General features: G+C 36.6%; 1 protein-coding gene across 1 annotated transcript; it reads right to left on the minus strand.

Moving 5' to 3' along the window:
- Positions 1 to 8,666: 8,666 nt before the first annotated feature.
- LOC106072224 (uncharacterized) lies at positions 8,667 to 15,491 on the minus strand. Its single transcript, XM_013232564.2, has 3 exons — positions 15,320 to 15,491; positions 12,748 to 13,344; positions 8,667 to 10,993 (listed from the first exon to the last, which is right to left on the minus strand). Exons 2-3 carry the CDS (start codon positions 13,241 to 13,243, stop codon positions 9,444 to 9,446), a joined length of 2,046 nt encoding a protein of 681 aa, XP_013088018.2. The 5' UTR covers positions 13,244 to 13,344; positions 15,320 to 15,491; the 3' UTR covers positions 8,667 to 9,443.
- Positions 15,492 to 16,155: the final 664 nt, after the last annotated feature.

Raw genomic sequence — 16,155 nt, forward strand, 5'->3', positions numbered from 1 at the left:
ATATTTATAGCGTGGGGGCCAAATTTGACATTTCTACATTAAATATTACGATATTGTAAAATGTCATGATGTCGTAGTTTCAAAATTTGGGGGCACCCAATGAGGCCAAGCCTACTGGGCCTCCAAATCCCTAGCTACGCCACTTTGAGTAGGATATGCTATTTCATTTGCGATTGTTCTTTAGAATTAGAACCCTTGACTTTTAAACCATTCGATTGAATAGGGAGCAATTGTAAATGGTGCCATGGCAGTGAAACCAACGCGGTATTGAATAATTGAAATGTTCATAGTCAGTTCAGCACATCATTTACATAATTTGCAAGCAGAGAGGACATACAGGAACAGATGGCAGAGAACATGAAACTTAAAAGTAAGTACCGGGCAGAGAGGGCAGACAGAGGCAGATCGTAGTGAAAATGGAACTTAAGAAACGCCCTTTGCCTTGTCTCCCTCACTTTTCACATTTTCAAATATTTTGTGTGTGTGTATCCTTAGTGGATGAACATACTTTCGTGTCGCTACGTTGAACACAGGTTATATGCTTATTCATTTGAATGAAGCCTTAAATTGGCCTCTTTGAATAAAATGGCCTGCATCATATCTATCCCAGACATAACCTTTTGGTCCATGATTACTTTATCATCTATACTATACCTGCAATAAAATGCAAGAGTTACTATTCTACATAAGTAAAAGACTTAACACGAGTTTCAGCTCTTTGACTCTTACCCACATTATTATTATTATTTCGCACAGTCTATCATCCTGTTTAAATGCTAGTTGCTATTGTGTTTTGTAGGTCAAAGCTAGGGATGCGTAGCCACGGGAAATAATGTATTCCACGTTAATATTCGGACTCGAAAACAAGCCTTATTATTGTGTTTTGATACGATTCTCGTGTTGCTGTTGTGTTTTGATACGATTCTGTAGTTGTTACTATGTTTTGATTATACGATTTTCTAGTTGCTATTGTGTGTTAATACTATTCACAAGTTGGTATTTGTGTTTTGAAAATATTCACGTGTAATTAGTTTCTAATTTATAAAACTCTTTAGTTACTATTTTGTTTTATATATTCTTTCCGTAGTTTCACAATTTTATCTTGTGTTTAGATAAAACTCTCTATTTCCTGGTTGTATATAGTGTGAGTGCATGAGTGATTGAGTTCTATGCCTCTATCCTAGAAGACAGAAGTATATTTTCTTTTGTTTGTAATCTTTGGACTTGGTCCATAATTTTAATTTTAGCACAATTTTTCAAAACTTTCATGCAAAATGAACTCTGAACCGGATGTTCAACGATAACGATGCTCTTTTTGTTTACCGTTGCTAAGGAGACTTATCGACTATACGTCTTCTTCCCAGCTGATAATTCTTTTTTGTCCTTTTTATTCTTTTAAATCTGAATATGAAAGCCATCTGTCTTATCTCGTGACGAGGTGATCACATCGAGATGATAATATTTGAACACACAAAACACAACAAAACCCTAAGACTAACAAACCAGAGAAAATAAAAACTCAGAAATATGATGGCGTAATATTAAGCAAGGGAAGGAAATGTCTTAGCAACAATCGATTGTTTATTTCGATAGCTCTATGATGGTCTATGTCTTTGAGACTCTAGTTCAGAGAAATAGCTAATCCCTTTTAGTTTGTTTGATCATTATAATGACAAAAAATAATGATGTCATGCTAAAATGTACTTCTAATTTTCTTCAAAATTTCTGTTAGATAATAAGAGGAAACCTAGTCATCAAAGGGGGATTAACATGGGAAATATTACTGATACTTACTGATAGTGAGTAGCTGTGAGTTGAATAGGCCGCAGGCTACCTTAGTGTTGATATAAATGAAACGAACAGGGGATAAACTATTCCTTAAATGTGACATCTCAAATAGGACTTAATTACATGACCTTACTAAAAAAACTAATATCTTGTCATATTAGGATATAAAAAATGTAATGTAAAAGTGATGATTCTATAACAATAAATACATGAATTCCTACTACAAGATCAAATAATATAGTACACTAAACAGTTATATTTTCCTCTGAATTCGAAGTTAAAAAGAAAATTGCGTGGGCTGGAAAAAAAAAGCTTGGCGACGCCCCTGCCCTAGATATTGTTTTTCCCTCACCCATGATCCAAAGATTTTAAAGAGTAATGAACACAACATTGTACATTTGTATTTCATTTGTTTACACTCTCATATCCCTATATGAGGAATTACAATAAGAGTTAGCAATTTCTGAAACTTATTTGTCAAACTTACGTGATCATTTGTTTACATCACAACATTTCCACACCAATGTTAAAAAGTAAGTAGTGGGCAATGTTCAGTTGTACTTGTTCTTACACTTGTTCATTTTAAACAAGAAAATTTGTATTTACAGATGTATGTGGACCTAAATAATGTGAAGGTTTAGCAGAAAAAAATTGTGTAAGTGTGGAAATGCAGCTTCTGGCACCCATAAAACTCCCGCAGAAGAACTGACTTGAACTTTTTCTTTCAAGTCATTATTTGCTTGAAGCCATGTCCACTGGAGCTGAATCAGCTTCTGCACTAAATGGTGAGCTGACGATAATGAAAACTGGTTCCAAGTTCTTGACGTCTTAAAATTCTCTTTCAAACTCCACCATAAAGTAATACTAATAAGTCTTGTACTTTTCAACCTTTTCACTAGAAAAATTGTTTCACATTTTAAGAAAAGAAAAATGACAAAACCTGTTTCCACTTGCTTGCCTTGATAAATTCGAAAGCTTTGTTTGAAAAGATTTAACATGCACATACATTTCATGTGACAACAACCCGTTGCAGTAATGTCGATGGCAAACTGGACGCCTGCCTTAAATCTTTATTAGAAATATTAGTAACAAAGTTACAATCAATGTCCTTCAAAGAACGTAACAATTTCTTCCTTGATCATCCCATGTTCTTCCCAATACCTTGTCCATGCTAAGCCAGTGGATACTACTGTGGTACCTAATATTGAAATGTTTTTTTTTTATCCAAAATTGCGTGTGGTCAAGATCCCTAGCTCTGATACGTTGATCACTGAGATATTTGGGTCAACAACATGTTTGATATTCAATGCTGCTTTGAACAAGCTTTCCCGTGTAGAGGAAGAGTTTATGGTAGTGATATTGTTTATTAAGCAATTTAACAAACTATTTTTTTTTCTTAGTCAAAGCACGGTCTCTTCAATTGTTACACCTGGCATCTTGTTCCATGCCAACCAACACTTTAAATCTAGTTCTTTAAAACATTGAATAAATACTGGCCTAAGTTGTCGCAACGGCTTCCTAATGTTAACCATTCATCAACCCAAAATTGAAGCCAAATAGCATTACAGTGAGCTCATGAGGAATTGAGTGCTGAAACGAAATTAAAAAAACACATAACAGTTACCTACCTTTAAAAAAAAAACCCGAGAAAGTGAACGTCTGTACGATATAACATTTGTTGAAGATAATTTACTTCCTTGTCCAAACCTCACCGCAGGACGAAGGGGGATGGAGTGGGCAGGGTTTGAACCTAATACCATCAATAAGTCCGAACATATTAATTTGAACGTGCAAAGTAAATTATATCCAATAGTATGTTGGATTTTTTTTAAATTGGTACTTCTGGTAGATCTATTTGTTATCTGAACACTTTCAACAATTACATTAATTTGTTATGTTTTCTGTTTAATGTGTTCAGAGATGTTTGGATAACTGGCGTACATAACTCGTCTACCTAACGTAGGAGACATGAGTTCAAATCTTAATGTAGACTTGGATTTTTAAATGTTATATTGTTATTATGTTATTATGTTAACTTATCCAAACTGTTATCTGTACCTTATGAAAAGTATGTCAGTTAGAGTTAGTTAGCCTTGACTGGTTATCTATGAGAAGGAAAACTGTCAATGCAACCTTCGGCAGCCTTGCGGCTATACCCAAATATGGAATGTCTTCGAGAATCTAGCCTGAGGAGCCGGTGACTCTTTTATTTCTGCAACGCTAACTTACCCCACGTAGCCTTCGCGGCGACAGAGAGCACGGCTCAGAAAAAAAAAACGAGGGAGGGGGGGGGGAGAGAATAACTAATCTTTTCACTAAATAGCGGCGTATGCTACGCCGCGGGGCGGATCGTTTGTAAATAATAATCTATTAATGTACATTAAAAAAGTATCAACTTATTAGCTTAAAGTTTAAGAAATAAACAACTAACTGTAAAAATATACAACAAAAAAGAAAAAAAAAACAGCATTTCTTTCATTTATCAAAATATATTTTTTTCTAGATCTAAATAGTGCTGATTAATTATTATAGAATCATCCTTATCTTACAGTTCTGTCAAGTATTTATTCATACTTGAAAGACTCTAGACTCTTCCTTAGGAGAAAATAGTCCTAAAAATTGTACAGAGTAATAATAGAATGAAATGTCCCAAGTGATAACAGAGACTAAATCATTCTGTAAATGTAATGCCAAGGCTCAGTACCTAATGCCTTTTAATCGGGGAGCAATTATTGGCTGTCCGTATGGAATAAAAAGCTATATTTGGCATGAAAGTGTTGATAACTACTTTGTTTTCATGCTATTTTTGGAGCTTACTGTTTGAGGTATCGTTTTTTTTTAGTGGCGTACGAAAGAGGAAAATCTGCTTTTAGTTTTGTGTGGCCTGTCCGTCAGTCCGCCTGTCTATTACATTTAGATATCGAAAACTTAGATATTGAAAATTCAAATTAGGTGATTTTTTTCGGTTTCTAGCGGTTATGTTTTTCCTATGAAAACTTTTTTTTTTAAATTAGATATGGAAGCCATTTTATTTTTCCTAAAATACACCTTTTTTAGTACTATTTATTATTAATAGTAAAAAAAAAAACAGGAGAGCTTATATTGATAAAGGGAGATATATTTTCTCCATGTTTTAATAACATTTATACAATCAGTTTTGATATAGACCTATTTTTGTTATTGTCTGTTTCTAAAACTACTACAAAAACGTTAAAAATCTTCTCATTCTAGTTGCTAACAGATCAGGGCTGAGAAGACAATACTAAATATGATAGTGGATAGAAGAATTGTTCCTGCAAGCCCACTGCTAGTCTTATAAAACTGAAATCTGTGACTGTTATCTTAGAATACTGAATGATAGACTGAGCAGCAATAGTGTTGAAGTTTGAAAAATACCTCTTTTGATGATCATTTTCAGGGCTTAGTTTTAAATCGACTAGCGTGCGAGGTGGCTGAATGGTAACGCGATTGACTTCCAAACCTGCGGTTTCGAGTTCGAATCTCGGTGAAGACACCCCTGAAGCCACTCTACTCTAATGAGAATCTTACCTAAGTTGGGGAAATAAAGCGGTTTGTCGTTGTGGTAGTCACATGACACTCTCGTTAACCTTCGACCATAAAAACAGATGAGCTTTATCTATCTATCACAAGATATGAAATGGTTAGCTTTACAGCTTTACACTGAGATCAACGACAGCAATGAATTCTATTAAACAAAGATACCAGACTTTACAGAACACAGATTTAACAATTAAAAACAAGCATTTAACGTTTCTGGTTCAGGGTATACCAATAATGCCTTGCTTTTTTTCTGTATCTGATGATTAACTTCCTGTGGCTTCGAGATCTTCCGGGAGATGTATCTGCGGGATAACTCGATAGGAGGCTCTAGGCCAAACAGAAGAGTTTCTTACCAGGACACTATCAGAGGCCTAAACGTCCAGTGGTCAATAAGAATTGATCTGTCAGATCTCACAACATCGTTAGTAGCAACATTCTTGATACCTGAGATGAATCCAATTGAGCGCATAGCAGGAAGGACTAATCTTCTCGTAGTGCACTGCGAACTAACAGTCTTTAATTCTACGATGTTTAAAGAAAAGCGCTTTGGTCCAATCTCTTTTGTGGATCATTGGGTGGAGGGGGTATCTGGTAGCAGGTTTCTTGCTGCATTCGGGCACTCAGCTAACGCAATTAAGCTCGATTGGGGATTCGAACTTGAGCCTTATTGATTGGCAATAAAGCAGTTTATGTCCCTCGCCACACGTCTAACGTATTGTCATATTTTTAGCACAGCCCCTTTTTTTTTAATAGAACTGTAACATAATTTCAGTGAGATATTAAGGCTTGTCATCAGGTCCGAAGATTAATGAGGAATGCAGTATTTCCCGTGGTTACGGAGCCCCAGCTGTGACCTACATATTTTGCAACATTCAGGGTAAGAATAACCATTGTCCGCCAGTGGTCGATTCAGATTTTCTTTTCGCCATCCGCGTCTGTCTTCGGCAGCTAATTTTATTTTGGTCTCAAATGTGTATCCCGCAGCCGTTGTGAGTGTCTCGTTCTGAAGCCGCATGCAACCAGGTGCTCAATTCTATGTCAGCTAAGACAAGTTGGCGCATAAGCTGGTCTTTAAAGCGTTTCATTAAGGCACCTCTGTTAGCTCACCAAAAAAAAAAAGACTGCTATTGGCATACGTTCGTACTCCATACGGGGTACGTGCCCTGCCCAGCGTAACTGTTGGACCATAAGAAGTACTTCTATACTGTCCATACTGGCGTTCTCAAGGACATCGCTGTTTGTAGTGCGGTCAGTGAGATAACCAGGTTAGTTAATATCTAATTACTGTAAGAAAAACAAGTCACACAATACGAAAGTTTAAAGATATATATTTGTCAAATTGAAAGTACATGCGAAGAACAATAGTAAGTCACCCCTTGACCGATGACTGACTTCTGACACGCGCTTTGACAATTGTCGGTACAGTAATAAATCAATAAGTAACTCGCAGATCTTAAAATATACAAAACATGTTATAGGTTGTTATTGTTATAACATCAACTCTTTCTGTATTTGCACTGGCCAAAAAGTATGGCAATTGTTAAAAAGTGAGTTTAAAAATAGAACAAATATATACAATGACAATAGTATACGTTGCTATGTTGCTATTAAAATATATAAGTGTACATTACTTATCACATTAATATCTCTGTTCTCTATTTGTATTATGACCTTTTTATATATACTCTAGAATTTAGGACTTCGAGAATAGAATCAAATAAGTAAAATCCGTTTATCTATTTTTTTAAACATTAATGATTCTTATGACTTGCTCCCATTATGGGAATCCAAGAACTGCAACTCCATTAAGAGTAAATGCTTCTACAGAAAAAAATTGCACATTACAATAGATTTACTTCCCTTGTCTTATCCCTACATTTTCATTAGACTAAAAGATGTGTTAATTCCCTTTCTTTTTTAAACTAACAATTCTACGTGTAGATACAATGTAAATATGTTGGACGCATGCAGCTTTTTTAAAGAGTAAGCATCAAAGTGTAAGACTCTTTGACAGCAAAAATAACTTCCAAATCCAAATGCAGGTTTCCTTAAGTTTTCAATAGTGCTTTTAGCCAATTACATTTCTCCTTCTGTAAACACACGGTTGGCATTCATGGAGAGTTACTGAAAGATAGAGCCGCGCAGCTTCAGGAGATAAATAAATAAGGTTGTATCATTTCAGTCAGCAGGAGCTTCGTACTTAAAATAGCTGCATGGTAGACAGATTGTCAATTAAACATGGATTCTCAAAATAAAATAAATATAGGATAGACACAGATTCTCAAACAACTGAATCTAGGGTAAACATGGATTCTCAAACAATTGAATATAGGGTAAACATGGATTCTCAAACAATTGAATCTAGGGTAAACATGGATTCTTAAACAATTGAATATAGGGTAAACATGGATTCTCAAACAATTGAATCTAGGGTAAACATGGATTCTCAAACAATTGAATATAGGGTAAACATGGATTCTCAAACAATTGAACCTAGGGTAAACATGGATTCTCAAACAATTGAATATAGGGTAAACATGGATTCTCAAACAATTGAATCTAGGGTAAACATGGATTCTGAAACAACTGAATCTAGGGTAAACATGGATTCTCAAACAACTGAATCTAGGGTAAACATGGATTCTCAAACAATTGAATATAGGGTAAACATGGATTCTCAAACAACTGAATCTAGGGTAAACATGGATTCTCAAACAATTGAATATAGGGTAAACATGGATTCTCAAACAATTGAATATAGGGTAAACATGGATTCTCAAACAACTGAATCTAGGGTAGACATGGATTCTCAAACAACTGAATCTAGGGTAAACATGGATTCTCAAACAATTGAATATAGGGTAAACATGGATTCTCAAACAACTGAATCTAGGGTAGACATAAATTCTCAAACAATCGAATATAGGGTAAACATGGATTCTCAAACAATTGAATCTAGGGTAGACATAAATTCTCAAACAATTGAATCTAGGGTAAACATGGATTCTCAAACAACTGAATATAGGGTAAACATGGATTCTCAAACAACTGAATGTAGGGTAAACATGGATTCTCAAACAATTGAATATAGGGTAGACACGTATTCTCAAATTAGTGAATGAAGGGTAGAAATGGGTTCTGAAACAACTGAATTAATAGACATGGGTTCTCAAACAACTGAATGTGGGGTAGACGGGGATTTTTAAATATCTAATTGTAAGGAAGGACGTAGATTCTCAAAAGATTAATACTTAATAGAAAGTGAAACAACTACAATCGATTTTTTTTTGTTTAGTGGGGGGGGGGGGGGTTCACAAAGATCGGTGTAGAATTTTTACTGGTATAGACGGTTTTTTTTTTAGCTCTTGTCGTTTTGAAGAAATAAATAACTATTAAGCCATACGATGGCATTCAATTTTCTAGCAGGATTCGAATCACTGGAGATGGAGATAACAGGCTTGGGAAGAAGAAGAAGAAAAAAGCTACATACATAAAGACATATCGCAATAAAAACAATATTTTTGTCAGCTCGGAAATAGTTTTAAATCTGCAAAACTAGAGTTAAACAGACTAAATTGCTTGTTTTTTTTTTAAATAAAAATTCATCGTTTTCCTTAAATTTTGAGTCTTTAGACGCTTGTTTTAGCTACTATTCAGCTTTAGCTAAATTTCTAGGCTAAATAAGGATTTAAACTAACCCTCCTCACCGGATTAAACCGCTTATCCACACATCCCATAATTCCATTTTATAAAAAAAAAAAATTTTACGTAATTTAAAAAAAAAAGCTTTCACATTTTAAAATACTCGTCGTATTTTATTGTATATCTGTGCCTATTGACTTAATTAGACAGAAAAGGATAAACATCTATATTGAAAACATTATTTACACAACAATTTAAGCAGTTTTTGTTTGATAACAATAGAGCCATCTGCACTCTAACTGAATTAATTTTACCCTATGTTCGATTCACAGTCGCCTGTATGAAAGCTGCCTAAAGAAATAGATTCATTACTGAAAATCCATCGAGGTCATTCGGAGTTCAAGCAAGAATGACATGCTTATCTCGAAAGCAAACTGTTGCAGCATGATTCACTAATCTCTATTACAAAATGCTTTAATGCCCCGACGGAAGTCGAGATTGGAGGCCCAGAAAATGAAAGGGCTTATGGTCGGGTTGATGAAGTACAGGCGGTAGGCCATGTTGATGACATTCAGGGTGGCTGTGTTCTGGGTGTAGTCGAAGTCTGCGATCAAAAAGTGAGGGATGCTGACCACGAAAAACGGCACGTAGGAGGCGATAAAGGTGAAGGTCAGGAGAAAAGCCGTCCGGGTAATGGCGTTTTCCAAGGCTGTTTTCGAGTTTTTGGTTTTCGCTGTAGTCTGTATAGGAATTAAAGACTGCTCTGTTGATGTGGCGGCTAGGTTTAGGAGTCTGTCATTCTTTGTTTTATCCGATAAAGTATCTGTCTGGATTTTGTCTTTGGGGGCTACCTGCACTGCAGTGCTAGATTTAGAGATGACCGAGTTCATTGAAGCAACATTGGCAAACACAAACTGTTCTTGGGAGCTTAGGTTCTCTTTCTCTGGTTTAAAAGGGTTAAGGTGAAATTTAGAATTTAGAGATGGATCAGTTTCCAACTCGTTTTTCTTAGCTGTTGCATTGAGCTGGGTAATGTTTGCCAGGCTTGACTTCCTACCTGATTTTTTCTTTTGGAGCAGAAATGTGGAATCGTGGCATGTGCCTTCGGCTTCCATGCCAATGTTGCATTTCGGAGAAGCTTCTATCAAATCTTTGTTGAAATCCAGCCAAGAGCATTTTTGGGGTTCCACTGCCATAGACAGGTCATGGCTTCCTCTGTGACCTAGTTCCACAACGGACAGAGATCTAAACAAGGCGGACGCTTGGTCGTCCAACTCCACGGAAGCAAGATCAGGGTTACTTCTGAACTGACCGCTTCGTTTGTTACGTCGACAAGCTGTGGTTTGAATAAGGAGGGGAAAGTTCTTCCTTTTAAACAAATTGTTGTTGAAACGTTCGTAAATTTTGTCTTTACTTACAACGCCATCTTGGTCGTCAAGGAGGCAAATCGTTGTGACGCCACAAACATCTGTTGTGGTTATACTTTTGATGTTATTTTTAGATTGTGATGAGGTTTGGGTATTCCGGTTTAACCAATTATCACACGAGATTTTAGATACGCTAGGCGCGGACAAATCGCTTCCTTCTTTCTCAAAATAGTAGTCCACGCTAGCTTCCTGGTAGACCGATGATGCAGACGGCATGAGGTCGTACATCCCTGAAACCACATCCTGCTTTAAGGGCTCTTCACCTTCTTGGGCCTGTGATTGTCGGTCAGACCTTTCCTGCGGGCTGGTCACCACTGCGAGACCCGTGGCTACGGGCGCCACCACGTTGATGGTCGTGTGTGCGGCCACCGTGGTCTTGCTGCGTTTGACTATCTGCCAGATCCTGTAATAGGAAATGGCTACGGTCAGCACCAGAGTGGTGAAGCCAATGCCCAGAAAGGAATAAAATCCGGCCGGCCATGCTGTGTCGGAGACCTCTTCTGCGATGGAGCAGTCTTGACCTTTAATGCCCTGCACCCCCGTTGGAGTGCGACGAACGCCATAAACAACGGCACCTGTATGGGCGTAAAACAAACTGGATTAAATTTTGTATGATACTCACATGATAATTGTAGCTTTCTTAAATAAATGAATACATTAAAAAAGAGTATGCATCAACAATTTCGATTTCTGAAATAGAACTTCAAATATATATATATATATATAACTCTAATTTTTTTTAAAGATCCTTTCAATAAATTTTTTCTAGAATGGATGATCATTACCTACATTATATTAAATTTAATTTAAACTACGGAAACTCTCGAAAACAGGCCGAACATTCACGAACAATCTATAACGCAATAGGAAATTTAAGAATGTCAACATTTAGGTCATATCAATTTTAAAAAAAAAGATCTTATTATCTAAGCACATTATAGCGCCATCGGCAACCCTCGTCCAAACAAACAGATGACCATGGTCCACGGAAAAGGGAAAAAAAAAGTAAAAGAAAATGCAAATGAAAACATTTTTGATGTCTCTGAACACAATACTTAATGAAATAGGCTTTTAAAATTGATTTATAAATGTAAGAAAATCAACCCACCTCCCACCCGTAAGATTATTATTTTTGTTATTTTTGCTAAAGTTTAATACGGAAAAGAATCTATCCAGAATCGTTGATTGCCAGGTGCCGCCCCGAACCTGTAACCAGTTTTAATAAACTTGCTTGATGAACTGAATTAAACCTACGAATATTTAAAAAAATGATTTAATGTAATGAAAAAGAATTTTAAATCATGAAAGGTAGATTGACTCTATCGGAGTCTATCCTTAATCAGCCATACTCAGCCTCGTACTGAAAACGAGGGTAATTGTTAAGCAAAAGTTTTTCTTTAATAGCTTTCTCTATTCGTGTCAACGCTATAGTCTGCTGCTTTTCCAATCAGCTAGAGCTTTACCGATTCCAGTTTTTTTAATTGATAATAACTTAAGAGTCTCTATTGTATAAATTCAAGGTTAAAATCTTTAATTGTTTCGATGTGGAAAGGAAGCGTACAGTTTTTTATTTTGTTTTTTAAATTTTAGTCGACAATGCTAAAGATAACGCCCATGGCAATCTTTCTGAATTCAAACCTCTGCTGCCTTACAGCTATACCCAATCACAGAAGAGACATCGGGAGTCAACCCTGCAGGAGCTGGCGGTATGCAGCACTCAGTGCTACACCCTGGCAGAGCCTGAGACGCAATCATGAAATGTATTTCTGATACGAGAGTTGCATTGAGTTAAATATTGATTTCTTTTGTGCTTTGACTTTAAGCTTTAAATAAAATGTTCACAACACATCTTTTTTATAACTATTGTTTGGGGGATGTGTGTGTGTGTGTGTGTGGGTGTGTGCGTGTGTGTACAGTTGACTTCAATTAGAAAAATGTGAACAGAGAAAGAAAAAGAAAGCAAGCTTAGATATGAGCTAAGTGCTTCAGCTAAAAGACTACAAGAACAACTTTAAAGTTTTTGGAAACCTATTTCTTCCGGTCAAAGGCTTCCTTTTCAAACCTTGTGGGGCAAATGATGCAAAGCTATTCTGTTGATATGCCCGACGGTTAAGGAAAGAGTCATGTAGACATTACATCGACCTGATTGCCCACTACATAGATGGACCCAGGGATGTCCTCAGAATCCCGAAATTCAAAATTACATTTTTGTTGATTCGAACTTGTGGCCATTTGTTTGGAAACCCGGAGCGTCATCACTCACCCCCACCAACCCCCTCCCATACTATTCGCAGCATATGTTTATTACAAGAACGGACACAATGCTTACCTAACCAAGCCATTGCAAGGCTGGCTATGAAAATGCCTACAATTCCCCTTATGCTGGTCCTCTTGACTGACATGGTCAGACTAGCTGTACTAGCCGCTCTCAGCCTGTACACAGAGATCGTACCCAGGGTCACCACATAGCCGGTCACTGTAAACAGGTTAAAAAACCTGGTGGCCTTGCAAATTTCTGTGGACGGGTAGTTGAAGGCGAACACCAGGTCCACGATGTTCCCGGGCACGCAGACGGCGCAGGCTATGATGTTCATGCTGCAGAGATAGATGAACAGGTTGTTCTGGAAGTTTTTCTTCATGCGCGAGGCGAAGACATAGACGGAGACCGAGTTCCCGACGGTGCCCGTGAGGGAGAAGATGCTGAGGATGACGATGGATGGTATCAGCCTCTCCAGCTCTCTGTGGCTGATCGCCTTCAGAATTTCAAGACGCTTCTCTTCACTGATGTTAAAAGAGCTTTGGTTGGTCATTGTAGACTTCACCATCCAGGGATGCGGTTCTCTGTGAAGACATTAATGCGGGAAGAAGAAAGTGCTCCAAGTTTATGCTTCGATTCCTTCGCGTTGAGAAACATGATAGACTTAACCTGGTAGAAATACAACAAAACAAATGTAATACATACAGAGATATAGAAATAGTCTCGTTCTTCTATTTTATCGCTATCAAAATTGAATATAGATTCAATCGATTCTTTTGCTTAACGAGTTGTTGATAATTGTTTAAGTTGTGTAGGTGAGCGATTTCAGGACCAGCTATCTACAAATGCAGACTAAGGGGCCACATAGGGCCTAAACGTCGAGTTGGCCCTCCACAAACTAAAAAAAAATAATAAAAAATCCTATTAAATATAGAGGAAAAGCAGAATTAAGATGGAATACAATTTCAAATGACTCTCTTCCTTTACAAAATCTAACATTGTTTCAGGTGTTACGTATCACTATTAAAGGCAGTGCATTCATATTAAAACATTTATAAAGTGTAGGGGCCTCCAGAAAATCCTTATCAGGGCCTCCAGTAATTTAAAACCGGCCCTGATATCTTCACGAATAAAAAGGTTCTTAAGAATATTTTAAACTGTCTTTCCTGACAAATGATCTGTCAACTTGTGGAAAAGAACCAAGCAAAACCAATAGCCAAAGATATTAAAAAGTGAGAAAGAAGCTGGATAGGACACACCCTTCAAAAACCAACAACCATTGGTTCAAGGCAGGTACTTGATTGGAATCCCCCAGTTTAAGCGGAAAGTGGACAGGCCCAAACAAACCTGGAAGAAGTAGGTCGTTGGGGAAGCTGAGGATACTGAAATGACGGGAGCAGATGTAGAAAGCTGCTAAGAACTGATTTCAGAGTATTTGCTCCCCTAGGGGGTTTACAGGAATAAGTAAGTTAAAACATTTATATATAATAGTATGTTTATATTTTTCAACACAAAAGCAATGTAACTATATCATCGATGCCCAAGCTATATCATCTTGGAGCCATATACATTTCCGACCCCAGGTCACATGCCACATTACCGCTTATAATATTATTAACGCAATGGAACAAATAAGTCTGCAGCTTCATTACAATCTGTGGACAGAATTTGTGAGGGGTTGGAAAGCAAAGATTCAGGGACCGAAAATGGCTCGCGGTCCGTAGGTTAGGCATTACTGATTTAATTGATAGTTTTAATTTTTAAGGAATCAAACCAAAAGAAAACAAAAAAAAAACGTATTTTGGTGAGGCTAATAGCAATGTAAGTTTTAATATTTCTACTGGATGTGAGTGTCTCTCCAAAATAGGGCTCCACATGAAAAAGTGTTCGAGATAAACCATAGTCGTTCTACAGCTGAAGGAGGCCAACAAAGTTGTAATATTTCCATTAAAAGTTCCCCCTTTCAGACCTTGAGATCTATGGGGCAGATGATGTAAAGGTCAACTGTTTCTGTGGCCAACGGTTAGCGAGGGTGTCATATGGCCAGCACAACGACCAACCTCCTTTACTTTTTCCCGACTAATGTCAGGTACCCATTAAAGCTGGGTGGACTCAGAGGCGCCCAAAGATCCCGAAATTATAAAACTACAGCGCCTCCAATATATTTCCAATAACGTTGCTATGAAATGCATGAGGATATTTTCTCTGTTCACGTGACGACCTTGTGAGAAAATGACCTCACACATGAGAAAATAAATGAACTTAATTTGCAGCAGTTAATAAAATAATAACTGAAAAAAAAAATGAATTACATAAAATGGCACAAATTATTTCTGATCAACAAGAGAAGAGGACTTCCAAGCAGCTGGAATGTTTCCCACGCTTTCCACAGAATTGAATAACTTGAAATATTTAACACATTTGTTTAAAAAAAATAAAAATAATTGCATATGGCCTTAAAGAACCAACGTGAACTAAATACTTTATAAACATATGACGCTTATGTTTATGTAATGTGTGCCTTTATAGTTTACTGTATGCGGTCTATTGTTGTCCTGGAGAAAGGGAAATTAATTAACTAGAATTGATGGGGAAAAAATAGTTATGTTGATAAATACATGAGCCTCCATAAGCCTAAACTTACTTGCTATTTAGTAGAACTAGTTTCTTGTAGTTTAAAGAGAACAGACTCACATGCTAACACATAACTGCCAAAGTTGGAAGATATTTTGTAACGAGCTTTGTGAGAAAGTCCTTTTGAATGGTGCAAAAACGAACAGTAATCTTTTCTGTCGGAGGTGTTGGTGATGTCTGCCGCGGAGGAGATGAGCGTGTGAGTAGAAAAGACACCACTGTGATAGAGAGTTGCAGAGAACGGAGGGGATGGAGAGGGCTGGAGAGCTGTGTGTTTGTTTTGACAACATGATTCAAAACGAGGCTCAAAGACCAGGGCAAAGGAAGTTTTATCTTTTAAGATATTGCAAGTAGCATACTTTTTAAAAAAGCTTTTCTTTCATTTTCTAGTTCTTGAAAAGTTGAGAAATAAAATAGAATAAAAAAATATATAAAAAAAACGATGAGTAGATAACAAGCTTTTGATGATAAGCTAGATGTTACAAGCAATCAGACAAACAAAAAAAAGTGAAGCCTCCGTTGGATCCCGGCAAATGTGTAGTATACATTATTTAACCACCTCTAAAAAACTATTTTTAGAAAGCTTATATTAAATAACCCTTTCTGCCTTGTAAAAAGAATGTCTACGTGATTTCTACCACATTAGTTCTTAGATTTAATGGAATCTTTGCACAATTATTTATTGGCATAGACAAAACAGGAACCTTTTTTTTTAAAATTAACCATTGATTAATTAATTACTGGTAATATTTTATTTTTTTATCGAAATAGGGAGATTAATATATCAAAGATAGAAAGATAGAAAGAAAGATAGAAAGAAAGATAAATAGGTAGATAGATAGATAG

This window comes from Biomphalaria glabrata, chromosome 17 (assembly GCF_947242115.1).
Source record: "Biomphalaria glabrata chromosome 17, xgBioGlab47.1, whole genome shotgun sequence".
In the NCBI taxonomy this organism is placed as follows: Eukaryota; Metazoa; Mollusca; class Gastropoda; family Planorbidae; genus Biomphalaria; species Biomphalaria glabrata.